This window comes from Trichoplusia ni, chromosome 16, assembly GCF_003590095.1.
Source record: "Trichoplusia ni isolate ovarian cell line Hi5 chromosome 16, tn1, whole genome shotgun sequence".
NCBI lineage: Eukaryota > Metazoa > Arthropoda > Insecta > Lepidoptera > Noctuidae > Trichoplusia > Trichoplusia ni.
Genome location: NC_039493.1, coordinates 2879215 through 2895152, shown reverse-complemented (window position 1 = coordinate 2895152; position 15938 = coordinate 2879215). Strand labels below are relative to the sequence as shown.

The 15938-nt window shown below is 38.1% G+C and overlaps 1 protein-coding gene across 4 annotated transcripts in view; it reads right to left on the bottom strand.

Moving 5' to 3' along the window:
* The window catches only part of LOC113502208 (ras-related protein Ral-a), a 20993-nt gene extending 5055 nt beyond the window's left edge, over positions 1 to 15938 (bottom strand). Inside the window, exons 1-4 of one of the 4 annotated variants that reach the window (XM_026883663.1) lie at positions 15808 to 15938; positions 2264 to 2449; positions 1048 to 1208; positions 726 to 900 (exon numbers count right to left, since the gene is read on the bottom strand). In XM_026883663.1, the coding sequence (XP_026739464.1) occupies positions 726 to 900; positions 1048 to 1208; positions 2264 to 2416 (489 nt within the window). In that variant the 5' untranslated portion in view covers positions 2417 to 2449; positions 15808 to 15938. Of the gene's footprint in view, positions 1 to 725; positions 901 to 1047; positions 1209 to 2263; positions 2450 to 5772; positions 6009 to 15276; positions 15764 to 15807 lie in introns of those variants that run through there. The other 3 variants (XM_026883660.1, XM_026883661.1, XM_026883662.1) reach the window with 3 other exon arrangements.

The following is a 15938-nucleotide window of genomic DNA, read 5'->3' as shown; positions in this document are numbered from 1 at the left end:
TTGAAACTTCTATTGACAAATGAGCAGTACTTATACAACGAGGTTTATTAATTTCAAGTTACTTTGGTGTTTTCGGAAAGAGTTATATGAATAGTAAAGAGTGTCAGTTTGTGTGGGTGAGTTATAAAGACAAGCGGCAGGCGAGCGATGCGCAGCGCAACTCTAGAAGCAGCCGGAGCCGCGCCGCGGACCTAGCGAGTCACAGGTAAGGCTGGATCAGACTAGCGTTTATATGCGGGCCTTTTGCTAAGTAATAGATCTTACAGCTCCAGTTGCAAGTCTGGTATATTTTTTTCGTATACGTCAGCGGCCGTTTAAAAAAAAACGCTTGTCCGATTCCGCCTTAAGCGTGCAAAGCGCGCGGCTCGTGAATCGTTCCAGAAAGAAGGCCTACTGATGCAGGTGGAGGTAATGAGGGTAGTTCGCTGTTAGCAATTACTATTAAATAATTACTAAAACCCATAAAAACGAATAATCTAACTTAAAGGGTCACGATAGAATCTATGTTTCATCATAGTATTTTCGATATGGGAACTTTTTATTGATCATGTCAAGTCTGTTCTTTGTAGACAAACAGAATATAACATCACCTACGTTTTCTCAAACTACCCTCAGATACTTTTCAATACTTCTTAAGAAAATTTTGCAGAAAGATTATCATGCGGTATTATCCTATAGCTTAAGAAACTGAAGAGCTATATGTAAGTATGGTCTGCACGTAGTACCTTGTCGACGTTGTCCCTTGTCTTGGCGGAGGTCTCGACGTAGGGCACCTGCCAGTGCTGCGCGCGCTCGCGACACGCGTCCAGCGGCACGCGCCGCTTGTCCGCCAGGTCCGACTTGTTGCCCACCAGCAGGAACGGGATGTTCTCGTCGTTCTTCACGCGGAGGATCTGCTCCCTGGAGTACACCACGCAACAGGTAAGATACAGGCCTCAAATATGATTTGACATGTTTTTTTGTGCAAAAGTTGTCACTGTTGGGATATATTTTGGATGGATCATGTTTTGATTGACTTTAAGAACGTTAAACGTTAGTTCAGGTTACCTGAACTCTTGTGTAGCATCGAAGCTCTCTGGCTCGGTGATGGAGAACACGCAGAGGAAGCCCTCGCCGGAGCGGAAGTAGTTGTCGCGGATGGCGGCGTAGTCCTCCTGCCCCGCCGTGTCCAGGATATCGATCTGAACCTCTTCGCCGTCCAGCACCACCTGCAAATATACCAAATATATTATTAGTAAAAACACATTTTTTATATTAAGAACTTTTGCCTAAAATACCACGGAGACATGGGGGAAGTTAATTTAAATTGTGAAACAAGAAAGGATACCACATACTTCTTATACGGGAACTAAAATCTAAAATTAAAACCGCGATAAAATCCGTAAAAGTAGTTTCATTTCAATGTCTAACATTCGCGTAAACCTAAGAAACCACTACTATATATCTAATAGGATGGAATGGCAAAATCAAATATAATATTTATCCACTTCTGATACTGTATAAATTGACCTCAAAAACATTTCGGAAGATTCAGAACTTAATAGCAAAGTATTTCCGTTCACATAAACCTCGGCTTTTCATTCGCAAAGACATGGGAACTGCCACACAGACACAGATACAGTGGTGATGGAGAAATGCTTCCCACAGCACTTACTACGGAACAATCGCATTATTTAGAAATGTTATCTTGACGCGTTTCTCCTTAACCGTGTGAGAAATATTCACTAGAAATTGACATTCGTTCCTTTATCTTAGATCGCTGCCTTCCGAGTATAAGACTTGAGAAATGTTTACTAATCAAGATAACTTTCGACGAATAACATCACGCATGCGCCGTCAAAGGGGCAAGTCAGGTATTTATGACTATAGTCATTGAAGGAAATGACAGTACTCACTTACATTAGGTTGCTGTCAAATTTTGTGTTTGGTTTATCTATTGTAAAAGATAGAACAGATACTGATTCTGAAATTTCGGTAGGTGCAGTTTGATGAAAACCTCCTTATAATAGTTCCCTAACAGACAAAATGCACTTTGAACATCCAGAAGAAGAAGAAACTATAGACAGGGAATGACGGGAATGCGATCCTGCATTAAGACAGTTTGATTCAACAAGTAAAATTCCATCCATTTCAATAGGCACTACCAACTAAAGCCTACCACACTGAAACCAACAAGTGGCAAAGGTTTGTCCACTGTCAGACTATCCTTAAGAACTGCGGATTTGGTGTCAAAACGAACGGAAAATGGTTAAATTCTCTTCACCTTCTTCCTATAGCTGTCGGCCTTCGTGGGCTCGTAGTCCTCGACGAACTCGTCGTACATGAACTGCAGCGTGAGCGCGGACTTGCCGACACCGCCGGAGCCCACCATGATCACCTTGTGCAGCGTCGGCTGCGCGGCCGGCTTCTTCGACATCGTGCGACCCCGACGTGACTCCAGGCACGAACACTACGCAACAAAATTTATTTACATTAGAAATAAACAATCAGAAAGATGAATGAACCAAAAATAATCTAATGATAATAGTTAGTTACAATACATCCACCCAGATTTATCTTCGATAAAAATCGCGATTTTCAACAATGGAGAACCGTTGAAAGAAAGAATGTACTCACAATCACAAATAATTTACAGATTTCAAAGGCTTTTAAAGATATATATTAAGAACACACAAAATCTATACTTAGTTACGAGATCGTTCCATAATTAATTAGGATTTGAAACGGAAAAAATTAGCTTGATTTGTCGGCAACGGTTTTATTTTCGGTACGGAAATCGACCGTTGTGTAAACTCATAACATGGTTATTAATCTTTTTCATAATTATTAAGAAGAATTTTATTTATTGTAACACTAAGCTTGTTTAAATATTAAATGTTTCTAAAGCTAATTTACCATAGGGTGTTTGATGCTACAATATTTCACATTATTATATCTTTATAAGCCAAACAATTAATTTACATCGGTTGTGGCCGCCAGCGAATACGCCAGTAAGCCAGACTTAGGCAACGCTTCAGATTTGGTCCTATGACACACAAACATATTCATATTAGGCTTCGCGGTCGCCTGCTATCGTGTGTAGCGAGACATTGAACTTGACTGGACACCTGCAGGGCCTTGAACGTGTGCCTTTATAATGATCATGTGAATGACAAGAACAATGCATGGTACCCTACTTCGAGGTGTTTTTGTATAAACGTAGTACACAAGGCTTAAATATGTTTATAGGCGATTAGGTAACACTTTATTTTAATTGATAAGGGGTCCCTACACGTTAATTTCCACATAAGAGCTTCGTCTTCGTCGAGCGGCTGGTCGCGCGGCACGCGGCTCCGACAAACACTGAGATACACATGTCTCGATAAGCTTACGATACAATTATCGTGGTGATAACGATCCAATTATCTTAAAGATTTAATCGTTTCGTGAAAATTTGCATTATTTTGTCGGTTTAGTGCGATAACGATCGTATTAGCATTTTCAGGTCAACGCAACGCTTAGCCAATTTTCGAGAATTTATTGCCTAAATGTTCAGGGCTTGGTTAAAAACAAATGTTAATGGTAGTGAAGGAAATGGAAATTTATTGACATTATGGTAATCTCGGAAAGCCAATAGTGCTGACGTCACGCTGCCACTAGGGTGTAAACATAAGGCGTCCTTCAAGCGCGCGCCATTTGAGACGCGCTCCAACAAAAAGATCGATGGCTTTAATATACAGATAACTACAGACAAAGATGGTCATGGATGAAATACCGATGTGTAGAAAGTGTGCGGAAAACGACAGATGGGTCTATCAATGAGGTAGCATCTCAATAAAATCAATGGTTACAACGATTAGGGATGTCTCTCATTTTCATCGATATGCTTAAATACTGCAGCATTATTCTCGAGTTGGCTTCGTTAGTTAAAATCCATAATGTAAAGTAATTTTAGGGAAGTAGCAATACAATGACAAGGTCCACTGGTTCAATACGGATAATTTTCTTAGCCATTTTGAATACCCCCGCCTATAAACAATAACAAGTCGCTGTCCGCATGATAATCAGCTGATAGTTTGGCAGGCGCCGCACGTATTCCACCGTTCAGTTATCAAACAATACTGTTTGAGTTTCCTGCGCGCGGCAACGGGATCTCAACTGGCTACTGTTACTCGATTGGGGTCCCGGTCAGTAAAATTTTGTAGTAACTGAATTTACACAGAATAAAATGAAAGAGACCGAAAAAGATTGATGCTCTACTTCTCTTCGAAAAAAAGTGTTTTTCGTTTTAATACTCAACCTAGCGTAAAGATTTTGGTATCTAAACTATATCACCTAAAAAACTTACAGAAAATTTTATATTACATTTTTTTTCTAAATAAAACACCAAGCTGTTATGTAGAGTTAGTTGCGTCGTTTCTTCTCAACAGCAAGAGGACTTAGGAAGCAGATTACGGTTGCTGTCTACTGATGTCCAAAGAGTGCTAATCAGGAGCCTCATTTGTATATTTTTTTTTCAAGTTGCATATAAGGTTCAGCACGTAAAATCACCCCAGCTTAAAGTTCATCCGGCTTTCCGGAATACAAAGTAGCAAAAACTAATGCTAACTTCACTCAAATCTGTGCAGGGCTTTAAAACATATCACACCGAGGGCGATTAGCAATCGTAATTATAACTCTGTGATGAAAGTTTAATTACTCAAATCTCTTTAAATAAACTTCTACAGATAAGAACAGGTCATCGTTAACTGTCGGATTAATGACCTAAACATAATTACTACAATGACTTTCAAGAAATGTGGTCTTTGACCAACTTTAAATAGCTTTATTTTAATGAGCTTATACGTTTATTTACACAACTTTGTCTGTAGAAGGTCATAAGTATAACGTGTTCGACCTCCTAGCACAGATGTAACTAGTCCAGATTGGTGAGCTACAACAAGGCGATCTATCAATCAAGTATTTGTTCTTGATACAGTTCCCAACACTGATAACGATGGTATTGTTTCGCACCGATACCGGCATCTCGACGAGGCGATAAGATAAACCCGCGGATCAGACTCACCGGGCTGCGCCTACGCATACCAAAATAATTTCCTTAAATTAAACAGATGTGAGCCGGATACGTCAGCACTAGTCAGCAGTTTATGTTTGCTTTTTATCCCATTTATATTTCATGTTAGAGAACTATTTTCGGAGTTGTTTTATTGATTTATTACTTTCGGAATATTTCTTCACAAGTTTTAATTACCTAGTTATGTTAAGGAAATGTAAGTATGAAAATAAACTTGTATTTCTTTAGTTGTATTGGACCAGAAGTCTTACGAGTTATCGACATTCTCCTCCACAACTTCTTCATTTGTACGAACCGCTACGGAGTGGTAGGAGCTCCCCCGTCCCGAGTCAAATAAGATAATATTATGAAAACAATATCGGTAATTGTACTGATAATAAAGTCGATCCCAAATAAACATTAAGGTTTGAAAATGTTAATCATCGTCCAGCTAATTGAGAGCTTGCCTGTAATTCTCATCAAGCAAACTGGGCTAATTGAAGAAACACTCTGTGTAGAGTTAACGCGACATCCTTCGTCTAAATATATTCCAGTATTTGTAATGTATTCCACTGCAACTAGGTGCCGTGATACGAAGCCTTAGTGGCTAATTGGATTTAATGAGCAGCCGTGTTTGAACCACGGCGAGATTGAGATAAACTCTACATAATAGACGACCTTGAGGTGTGACTCATAGAAATGATTCATTACTCAATTAGATGTGAATCAACAGTACTTACACAACACAAACGAGGCATCACGCCGAAACAATCCTTTTTTAATTCGGAAACAGAGCGCGGACGTCCGCACACGCAACACACACACGTCCTCTCGCGACAGAATCTCTCACGAAAATGCTCCTAGCGCCATATGATCCCCCCACCACCGTGAGATATGTTAAAAGGCTACCAAGATAAAATTAATGACCTACATCATCTCACAGGACCAATGTCAGTTACAAGTAAGAAATCTAGATTGTATTGATAAGCTCCCTAACCAATGTGATAAGTTTCTAAGATGTTGATACCAGCCTCCAAGTGTTTAAATCAAGATGGTTTATCATCACTGATAAATATATTCAGAAGTGAAACTGATATGGAGACGTTATTTCTATATCTACAGTGGTAAATAAAACTTCTGTTGAATAACAACATCATAGAGATTATGTTAGCCAGTTAGTAAATACTTAACTCCAATCTGTTCCTTGATAGAATATCCCAGTAATTTCATCTACATACTATTACTATCGTGACTGTTTTCTTCATGGCTAGTAACCCTGGCCACTGCTATAAGTATATTGTATAGATGATCATTTGTTAAAGTATGTAACCGTAGGGTGGTCACTGAAGCGGCGCGTGGGGTACGGAATGAATGTCCGAAAGGATCGCGAAATTGTCTAAAATACTCGCGCGGTGTAATATGCCAATCATCGACTTTTATCGTAATCATGCAATACGTAACATGCGAATGTTCATTACTTCAGACTGATGCGGAACCGTTACCACTGCCTCCGAAATTATTAGTGTACAAGAAAAATCTATGAAGCTGATCGTTATACATATAGGGTGCACAGGATAATGCAAGAGTGTTAATTTGAGTTAGGATCTATGAAGTAGCCCAACGAAAAAACGTTATCGACGATCAGATTTATATGAAGGAGTTTGAACGCTAGGTTCGCAACGTATGGCAAGACTGTGTGGAACGTGCATCGTCTCGGTACAGATGCGATAACGATCTCATACCGCGTGCGCGCTGCCTGCCGCCCGCGCGCCGCCCGCGTGCCGCCGCGAGCCGCGCGCACTCGGAAATTACTGTGACCAATTTAATGAATTCTTTGTGTACTGCGTGTTACGTCACTTATTCAATACCATGCAATCAAGGCATTTCTTAGCACGAGTATACAATTGTGCGTAACATATTGAAAATCTAATAACATCCTATATCAACCCAGGATTACTCAGATTCATGAAGAAATCATTCTTTCTGGAAATTATTTCTAGACGTTTTCTAATGGCCTTTAAATAATGACCCTGTTACCCTGTTAGTTGCTAAAACAATGACAAATTAAACATAGCCATGACGACAGAAGCAGACTGAACATTATAACCGCAGTTAATGGTATCAGAGAACCGTGTAATAATCGAGAAATTAGATAACTATAATTTTTTATATCTATGTAATTAGTTGAAAGCTTAATAGAAATCCGAAATTGCATTTACCGGTGTTGTTAAAATCAATTATTTAATTATTAATGACAGAGTGAGTCGTACCGTAGCTAATGTTTACTGTTGGTACCAGTCCCGCGGTGGTACCAGTTGCAGCTCTATCCATAACGAAAATATCAATTTACAGGGAAAAAAGGGAAATCGGTTCCATTAGCTTAAAGAAAATGTTTTGTTTGGCTGTAACACAAACATTTAGAATTCAATAAGTATTATTTGCTTAAAGAATTCGGACATAGCACATTAACACCTAGAAACGGATTTTGTTTGATGTGAAAATCGACTCCCTCACAAACGAATTGAATCCATATAATGATTCCATATAGAAGCTTGTAAAAATATCCATCCTAGTTACAGAAAACTATTGCATTTCATCGAAATCAAGCATAAACATATACCCCAGTCGTCTTATCAGAATGCCTTCAGTAACGCTGACTGGCGTAATCTCTCAGCCTCCAGACGTTAATTGAAATCGATCAGACTGCTATTATCCACTAGACAACTGCCCTGGATGATGTAACCTCCTTTCCTTGTGTTTCTTAATCAAAAACCAATCAAGATTGGATTTGGTGATTGTCTTTATGTAAAACTATTAAGAAAGGATAATTTGGCGTCGTAACCTTGTTTTAAACATTTGAAAAATAAAAGTGCGACTCCCAAAATCTCACTTATTGAAAGTTTGACTTGGTAAACGTAATGAGAATTTTTAAGGATTGCTTATCGTGTAACTAGTGTTCTTAAATCTCATGTGTCGTAGATAAAGACAATAACTCATTGCATTTGAGATAAAATAACACACATCTACTAGTGCATCTCTGGAACATGTATTAGAGTTCAGTGTCGCTACTAAATCACGTCTGGGAATACAAACGGCGCACACGTGCAGAATCTCCACTTAATTGCTTCTCGCACCACGGAATATATGTTGTCTAGCCTCGAGAGACCTTAAACTAGGCTAGAACTGAGCGCAGCGCGTCTCGTTATAATAAAGAGGCTTCGGGCTACGAACGGCACATTTAACGAGTAGGTCAGGTGGGAGCCATTTGATACAGACTGTTGCTAAGCCCAGCCTCAAGAAAATGTACTACTTAAGTAAGAAATAATGGCACGCTGTTCGTTGAAATTCGACTTTTACCATTAACTTTGTTTTGTTCTTTGAGAACCTGTTTTCGGTAGGCCTGGGGCCTCGCATTATGAGTCACACAGTACTCACCTGTGCCAATCATAATCATTATTATTATCACGCCCTTTCCCAAACAGGTGCATCTTGTGCGCAATAAAAATAATGCGTATTACACCGCGGACTAGTGCTATTGTTTTTATGGGACTGAAGCCAGGTTTGTACATCGCTCATTAATAATTGATTGCTTGGTATAAGTTAGTAGACGCTTGTTTGGTATCTGATCACTGATTTTGTTTTCGTCGACGAAAGTAATTGGGTATCTTGGAAAGAGGCTTTGTGTTTTCCGACGAATAAGGCGCAAGGGAATACAGAATACACCGGGAGTCATTTTCTGTTGGAGGGATAAGATATTATATTTTTCTACCGCACGTAAAACGCACGCATGCGAAAAATTGACACAAATATTTGATCAGACGTTTCGTGCTCAGAAAGTAAATGTAACCGCAACATCGTCGGGCCGTCACACATCCATTGTATTCAATTACCTGCATACATCATGCAACAACCAAACACTAAATCAATTATGATCAGCGAGTGATGTAAGAGGTTTCCCTTAGACATCGCGTGTAGTGTATAATGACCGGTGATTGTTTGTAAAAACTTCGTCAACTGCGCTCGAGCATAAAAAGTTCATCGCTTTCGAGGCGAGTAGCGTCGAAATAGAAACTTGTGTGACAATGCACTTGTGTGTAGTCAGGCGGAGAGAGGACTCTTCACGAAATGCTGCGAGGGTGATAATAGTGCACTTGGCTGCCGATTATAAAGACCGTGCACTCGTGTGTGTTGTATAACAAGTAGAGGGTGTTCGGTTTTGTCTGTCGCGATATAAACAACTCTTTCGGTGCTCGTAGCCCTAACAGTTGTGTAGCTGTATGATAATCAATCATTTTTAATGGTTTCCTCATTAAAATGCACACGTAATATAATCTTGCTTGATTACGTCTATCAGCGATTAAGATTACGAACATTAAAGATAAATTTAAATTGTTATCGGTCCACTTTCCTTGTTTGATTTTTAATATCTAGATTACGAGTAAAGAAACCTACTCAATAGACAATTTTGCAATTATTGACTTAAAGAGGTAGATTCCGAATTTTTTAAAACTTCTATCGGTAATATAATGCAAAAGCGAGGCAAACATTCATAAAGCACACTCATGTACAGTTCAATACATGAAAAGATAAAATGTAATCAATGAACAGAGTGACTCAGATCGCGTCACACATAAAAACAAACGCCACATACAGCCGGAAGACTACAAACAATGACATTAGCGCGATGCGTACTCCAAATGATAATCAGACAACTGAGGTTGACACTTTGCAGATATTGCTCAACATACTACAAAAGACTCTCTATTTTCAACCGACTTCAAAAGAAGGAGGCTCTCCATTCATCTGTATTTCTATTTTATGCTTTGTTACCTCAAAACTTTGGACTGGGTGAACCGATTTTGTCGAACATTAGCCGAGCATACCGCAATTATAATATTCAGAATAGTTATTTATCTCTCAAATGACGTATGTTGAAGCTTTCTAGCAAAAAATATACATATTCGAATACTCGTGTAAAATATTGAAGCTTTATAAAAGTGTAAGTAACATGTAACAAACGCTAAATAGTGTACCTATTGAGAGTCCGCAGAGATTCACGAATGACCGCAGAGTTAGCGAATTCTCACGGTGTTTAAAAGGGAAAGTGAGCTAGTCAACTACCGCTGTGTACCTTGAACTAAAATAATGTCTCATTGTTTCTTAAGCTGATAAGAATAAGTTGCCTCTGCGCTTTTAATTTACTTTTCTTCAAAGTTCTATCCGTACTGTAGATGTCCGGATCTGGATAAAACTTTTTTGGAATAAACAGAATATCATTTTTCCCGTACTGGATCAGCTGAAGCATAAACCGTTTATATGGATAGCTGTTATTTCATATGACTTTCAAATATCACAATAATTCCATATTTAGCCGTCCAACAACCAAAAATATACAGTAATTAATAATTATGTATAGTAAGGTCAAATCACGGACTAGGACGTGGTGTCATCGTGACTCACCTACTCATACACATCACATTTTGACGTGTAAATGCTCTAATTAGCGTCTAAACTATTTATCGTGTTGTTAAATTATATTTTAGGTATTGGCTCTCTATAGTGCAATGGTTTGGAAATGTAAATTGTGAAAAATATTAATAGTTTCCTATTCAAATGTTTGCTATCTTCGAGGACATTAGTGAGGGCTTTCCCCTGGGTTTAATCGGGATTAACAGTTCATTGGGGATTTGATACCGCTAGAGCAATAACTTGAAAAAATTACAAAGAAGGTATGTACTAAAAAGTGGCACACACACTAATATGAAACACCGGAAGATTATGAAATCAAAGCAGTCTGTTTAAAAACTATGTTAGGTACTATTCTACAACGAAGTTCATAACTCTTTTTATGTGTATACTTATTGCGTCCGTTTGATTGTTCCATTGTGGGACAAAGGCTTCATTTTTTGTCCAATCAATTGATACGGTCACGCGTTCAAAAATACATAAAAAATATGCTTTAGCCAAACATGAGTTTATTGGTATGGTCATAATGTTAATCAATCGCCCCATAGCGCCACATTCATTCTTCGAAAGTTGATAAGATCAGTGTTTGTAGTTCAGTTGTTCAAAAAACTTTAAATCGAGAGCTGAGTGGCAGCGCGGGCACGCCACAATAACTGTGCGAGGTTAGAAATGCGAGCATACGCGGAAACCGAGCGATCGAACCAAACTGTAATCGATTTCTTACGAGTTATCGTTAGTCTAAGCTGTAAATATTTATTACTTGCCTACACTTGGAACTGTATAAAAATGATTTTTGTAAAAACAAAGAGCAATATCAGTGTCGAATCTTTAAGTTAACTATCGAAATATAGGATGCTGCCGGTCTAATCTGTACGAAGCTGGTGAAATCTCAATATTTGCTTAATCGATTAAAAAATATTTAACCGAAACTAGTTCAAAAATAACGTTTTCTCCAGTTAATCGATGAACCGGTTCGTGTAACATCATTCTGATAAGTCGATGTAATTTACCCACGTATTAGCAGATGTAGTGCATTTACTTGTAAATTAGTTCCCGCAATAATGTCATTGATGTCTTACAAAAGCGGGTAAATGAGGTAAAGTGGACCAGTGAGTAGTAGTACTGGCAGCTTGTTGAATACTGGTCACACTAGAATGGAAACCGCTTTTGTTTAAAACTATATGCGTAATGTATACTGCGCATGGCGAAATAATTGACACAAAACCATGGTATTCTATGGTTTCACAACGAGGCATAGGGGAAAGTGTTTCAAATAGTTGTACAATACAAACATACGGGTTGTTGTAATAAAGCCTGAAGATAAATGCTGGTGACGAGTGCCACATAACCGTATTGTTATCAATGCATTATTATGATTTGAATTTCATATTTTCCATATCGTACTTAATGATCATTTAACTACTCACGTTCTGTCGCAAATGCTAATTTAAAGTAAAAGACAAGAATGAAGTGATGGGTGAGAAAGAATGAGGTGATGGGTGATACCACTCTTGGAAAAAACTTATATGAGCACTAGCTGTTGCCCGCGACTTCGTCCGCGTGTTTAGAAGAAATTGCGACTATAACTTGAGATTTAAACTATCCTATCTCTCAAGTTGGATCGAACTGCACATCGTGTGCGAATTTTATTATAATCGGTTAGGTGGTTTATAAATAAATAAATCCTGGGACAACTCACACACGGTTATCTGATCCCAAGCTAAGCAGAGCTTGTGTTATGGTAACCAGACAACTGATAAACTTACTTATATATTTCTAAATACATACATATTATAGATAAATTACACCCAGACACCAGAACAAATGATCATGCTCATCACACATCATTTGTCCTGGGCGGGAATCGAACCCACGACCTCCGGTATAGCAGTCAGGGTCACTAACCACTAGACCAACAGGCCCGTCAAGGAGGACGTAGGAGTCTATTGAGGACAAACATTGATAATAATACTGCAGCTCAATAATGCTATGGTATAATACAAAGACCGAAAATCAAATTACCCAAAAACCGCTGTGCACATTCTATTATTTAAAATAAACTATATTTAAGTCAAATTTCAAAATAGTAGTCCATTCCAAACAAGTGCCTATGACCTTTTTCAGGTTCTAGCCTGTGCCGTGTGTACCAAATTTCATTACAATCGGTATTTTTGGCGTGAAAGCGAGACGGACAGAGATACTTTCGCATTTATGATATTAGTATGGATGATTATCATTAGTAAACCAAGATGTCCATTATGGAAAGTAATCCCAATGCGCAACGGTATTGTCACCGTCTATTTCATTGTGTAGTCACTGTGTAGTGTGTTGTTTAGCTGTTAACATATTTTACAGATAAATTGAGTTCACAGACCTCCTTAAAATCGATTCCTCGTCGTCCACGTCTGGTCGTACAAGGTCATCTCACTAGGCACACTTGTTGCTAACTATCGTCTTTGACCAGCGTGGAGTATCATCTAAATGCGTTGTAAGTATGTAACGACAAATCATTCAAGGATAAGTTCTTGCCATCACAAATACTTACTTTTGTCAATACTGTTATCGAAACTTATGTAGGCGCGTTTGTTTGTTGCATTCAAACAATTTGTAATGTCTACATTATTTATTTTCGGTGGGTTTTACGAAGCTTGTTAAAGTTTGACGGTAATTACTTAGGTGATAACGTTTCAATAACAAATATTTAGCGGAAAAGACAAATTGGTGATTGTGAAATACCCAACATACTGTGACGTTATCAGGCTATCCTCGGGCGACGTATAAATATACAAAAAGGAAACACGATATTACAATTTATTTTTGTAATGGTAAAGTAGTATCTAAGCTACTCAGTTCACGCGTATCGAACGAGGTAATGAGTTTAGTTAGAACATGGCTAACCGTAATTATTAGTAATGATTGTGGTTAGACTATTTTTGTAAATCAGTCGTTCATGAAAGTTATGGAAGTTTTTTACAATTTGCAGCAGATTTTAATTGAGTTTTCGTTCGCCACTGATAACGTGTTGTTAGCAAACATCCACTATCAATTAATTGTTATTATTACAGTTCATGGCACTCCAAAGTATTGGCTGTTTGGTATCTAGATAGCCGCGTATTACCGATATTATACAAGATAGATAAATCCTATAAGGTGTTCCAAGTGATAATTAACTGACTCACAGACAGGAATTCCGATTTCTCATTGTTGTATTGTGATAACGTTCTTAAAGCTTGTACTTGTTATAAAAGGGGGAAAGTAAAATGCTGGATTTCTTGCCACATTTTTCATAACAAGCGATCTATTTTCGGTAAAAAATATCTACGTCACAGTCAAAATTTTCGCAAGAAACTTTTATTTTGGGGACGAAATCCTTTAACTTGACGCACGATTCAAACTTTTTACTGAACCCTCTTTAATTAACTTTTCAACCCCCTCAGAGAACGACAGAAATAACCAGCGTGCCAGATGTTTGATAGTTATTACCACTTTTGTTTATTTAAGAGAGCGGTGTCGCGACATGGGAATGTTGAAGCTGCGGCGAAGATCGCCTTGAACTAACTGTGAGTCAACACTCACTTTCAGTGAGAGGAAGGATAAAAACTTGACTGAACAAAATTTATTCCTCTATAAATAGGCAAGGCAATCATCTGAATAAGCGAGGTATTATTTCGCTGAACCAGAATGGGGTAACTTTTCTGAAATGCTCAAATGTTAGTTGTTTTTACCGTGAATTGAAATGCTTATCAACATCTTATCCATCTTGGTTCTAACTAACCAAACCAGAGAGCTTTATGATAACCTGACATGGCGATCCCAATAAATTCGCGTTCATAAACAATTAAGTAAATAAGTGTGAATACACCTCACGAAAGCTTATGGTCACGACATCTAAATATATAATATACCAATAGTTTCTACAAACTTCAACTATCCTACATAGTGGTTTAATTTTGGACATTGACATAATACCTGTTGTCATTTGTTTTTGTCTGTATATTATACTCAGACAAGACAGAAAACACAACTTATATAAAACACAGTTATTGAAATTGTACACAAGACAGTCAATGAGTCATATTTAGAAGCAATGGAAGGTAAATGATGATTAATAAATACAATAACTTAGCTCCGAGATGTAGCACAAAAAGACAATAGCTAATAAGCAGACACTGAAGCTGGGCTTGACTACTTGTTGTTTTGTGTTTATAGTAATCATATCTCAATTGGTAGTTCAGATAGAAATAACTAATACTTATAAATTAGTATCCAAAAGTGTTGCCGACTTTTCAAAATTTAGACACCGTTTATGATTGGCAAATATTAAGCAAGCCTTACTTTTATTACAGAGTATTTGCAAATAAAAGTATTGTTATTATTTAGCACAAAGCAGTCAACTGTCACAGTGATCATGAATAAAACATTAACATATTCCATCTATTGTCCAGCTGATTATCAATGGCATTGAAGAGAAACTATATTCCACTAATGTGAGAAAGTTATGCTAATTACTCATTAATTTTAATTTTAGTATATTTTATTTAAATAATGGCTGAATACTGTCATTATGGTTTATGTATTCAGTACAAAGGGAAAGGGATTGGAACGGTTCATGTCCTTACACTTTCTTTTAGTATCATCAAAGTTAATCATACAACAATGGAGATGTTGGCACTTATTTAGTTTTATTGCTTTGTTTCTATATAAAAGTAAATTGGGATTGTTTTACATGAATTCAATTTCTTTAATACGAAAAATATAAAAACAAGTTTCTCTCTCACCTTCTGCTCTTCTAAAAACTTAGTGGACAACTGATAAGCAAGGGCCGAGAACATCACTGGGAACTCAGCGCAGTCTCCGAGGCGCGGGAGACGGGCGAGGGCCCCGCGGTTACCATTCTACACAACACTGGCGTGTATTACACGCTGATGGACAGGAATCCAATGATGGCCGTTTATTAAATAATTATCATTCACGACAACTGCTAATTACGAGAAAATTCCGCGGAAAATCAATCACAAAACGCTCGAACGAGTGAGTCACAAACGCCTGCTGTGACGCCTTATGGCAACTTGTAAGAACACTAAACTGCTGCACACACCACCGACAATAACGCAGTAGTATTCGCGAAGCTAACCGGGTCGGAAAAAGTGCAATAACACGTGAGAACCGTAAGACAATGCGCGTGAAACTGTGGGAGAAGACGAGGCGTTGCCATTGTAGTAAACATTTATCACGTCATTGACCTACACACCACCGCCGACCACCGCTGTACTTTCTGAACGACACTCCACATTTACTCTAGGACTTACCTAAATAAATAAGAATCCGACGGTTAAATCCTCTATTTTAGTGTTTCTGTGTAAATTGATTTCACTTATTTCGTCAATGGTCACTCACTATACGCGACTGTCAAAAAGGGTTGATGATCGGTGTCGATGTC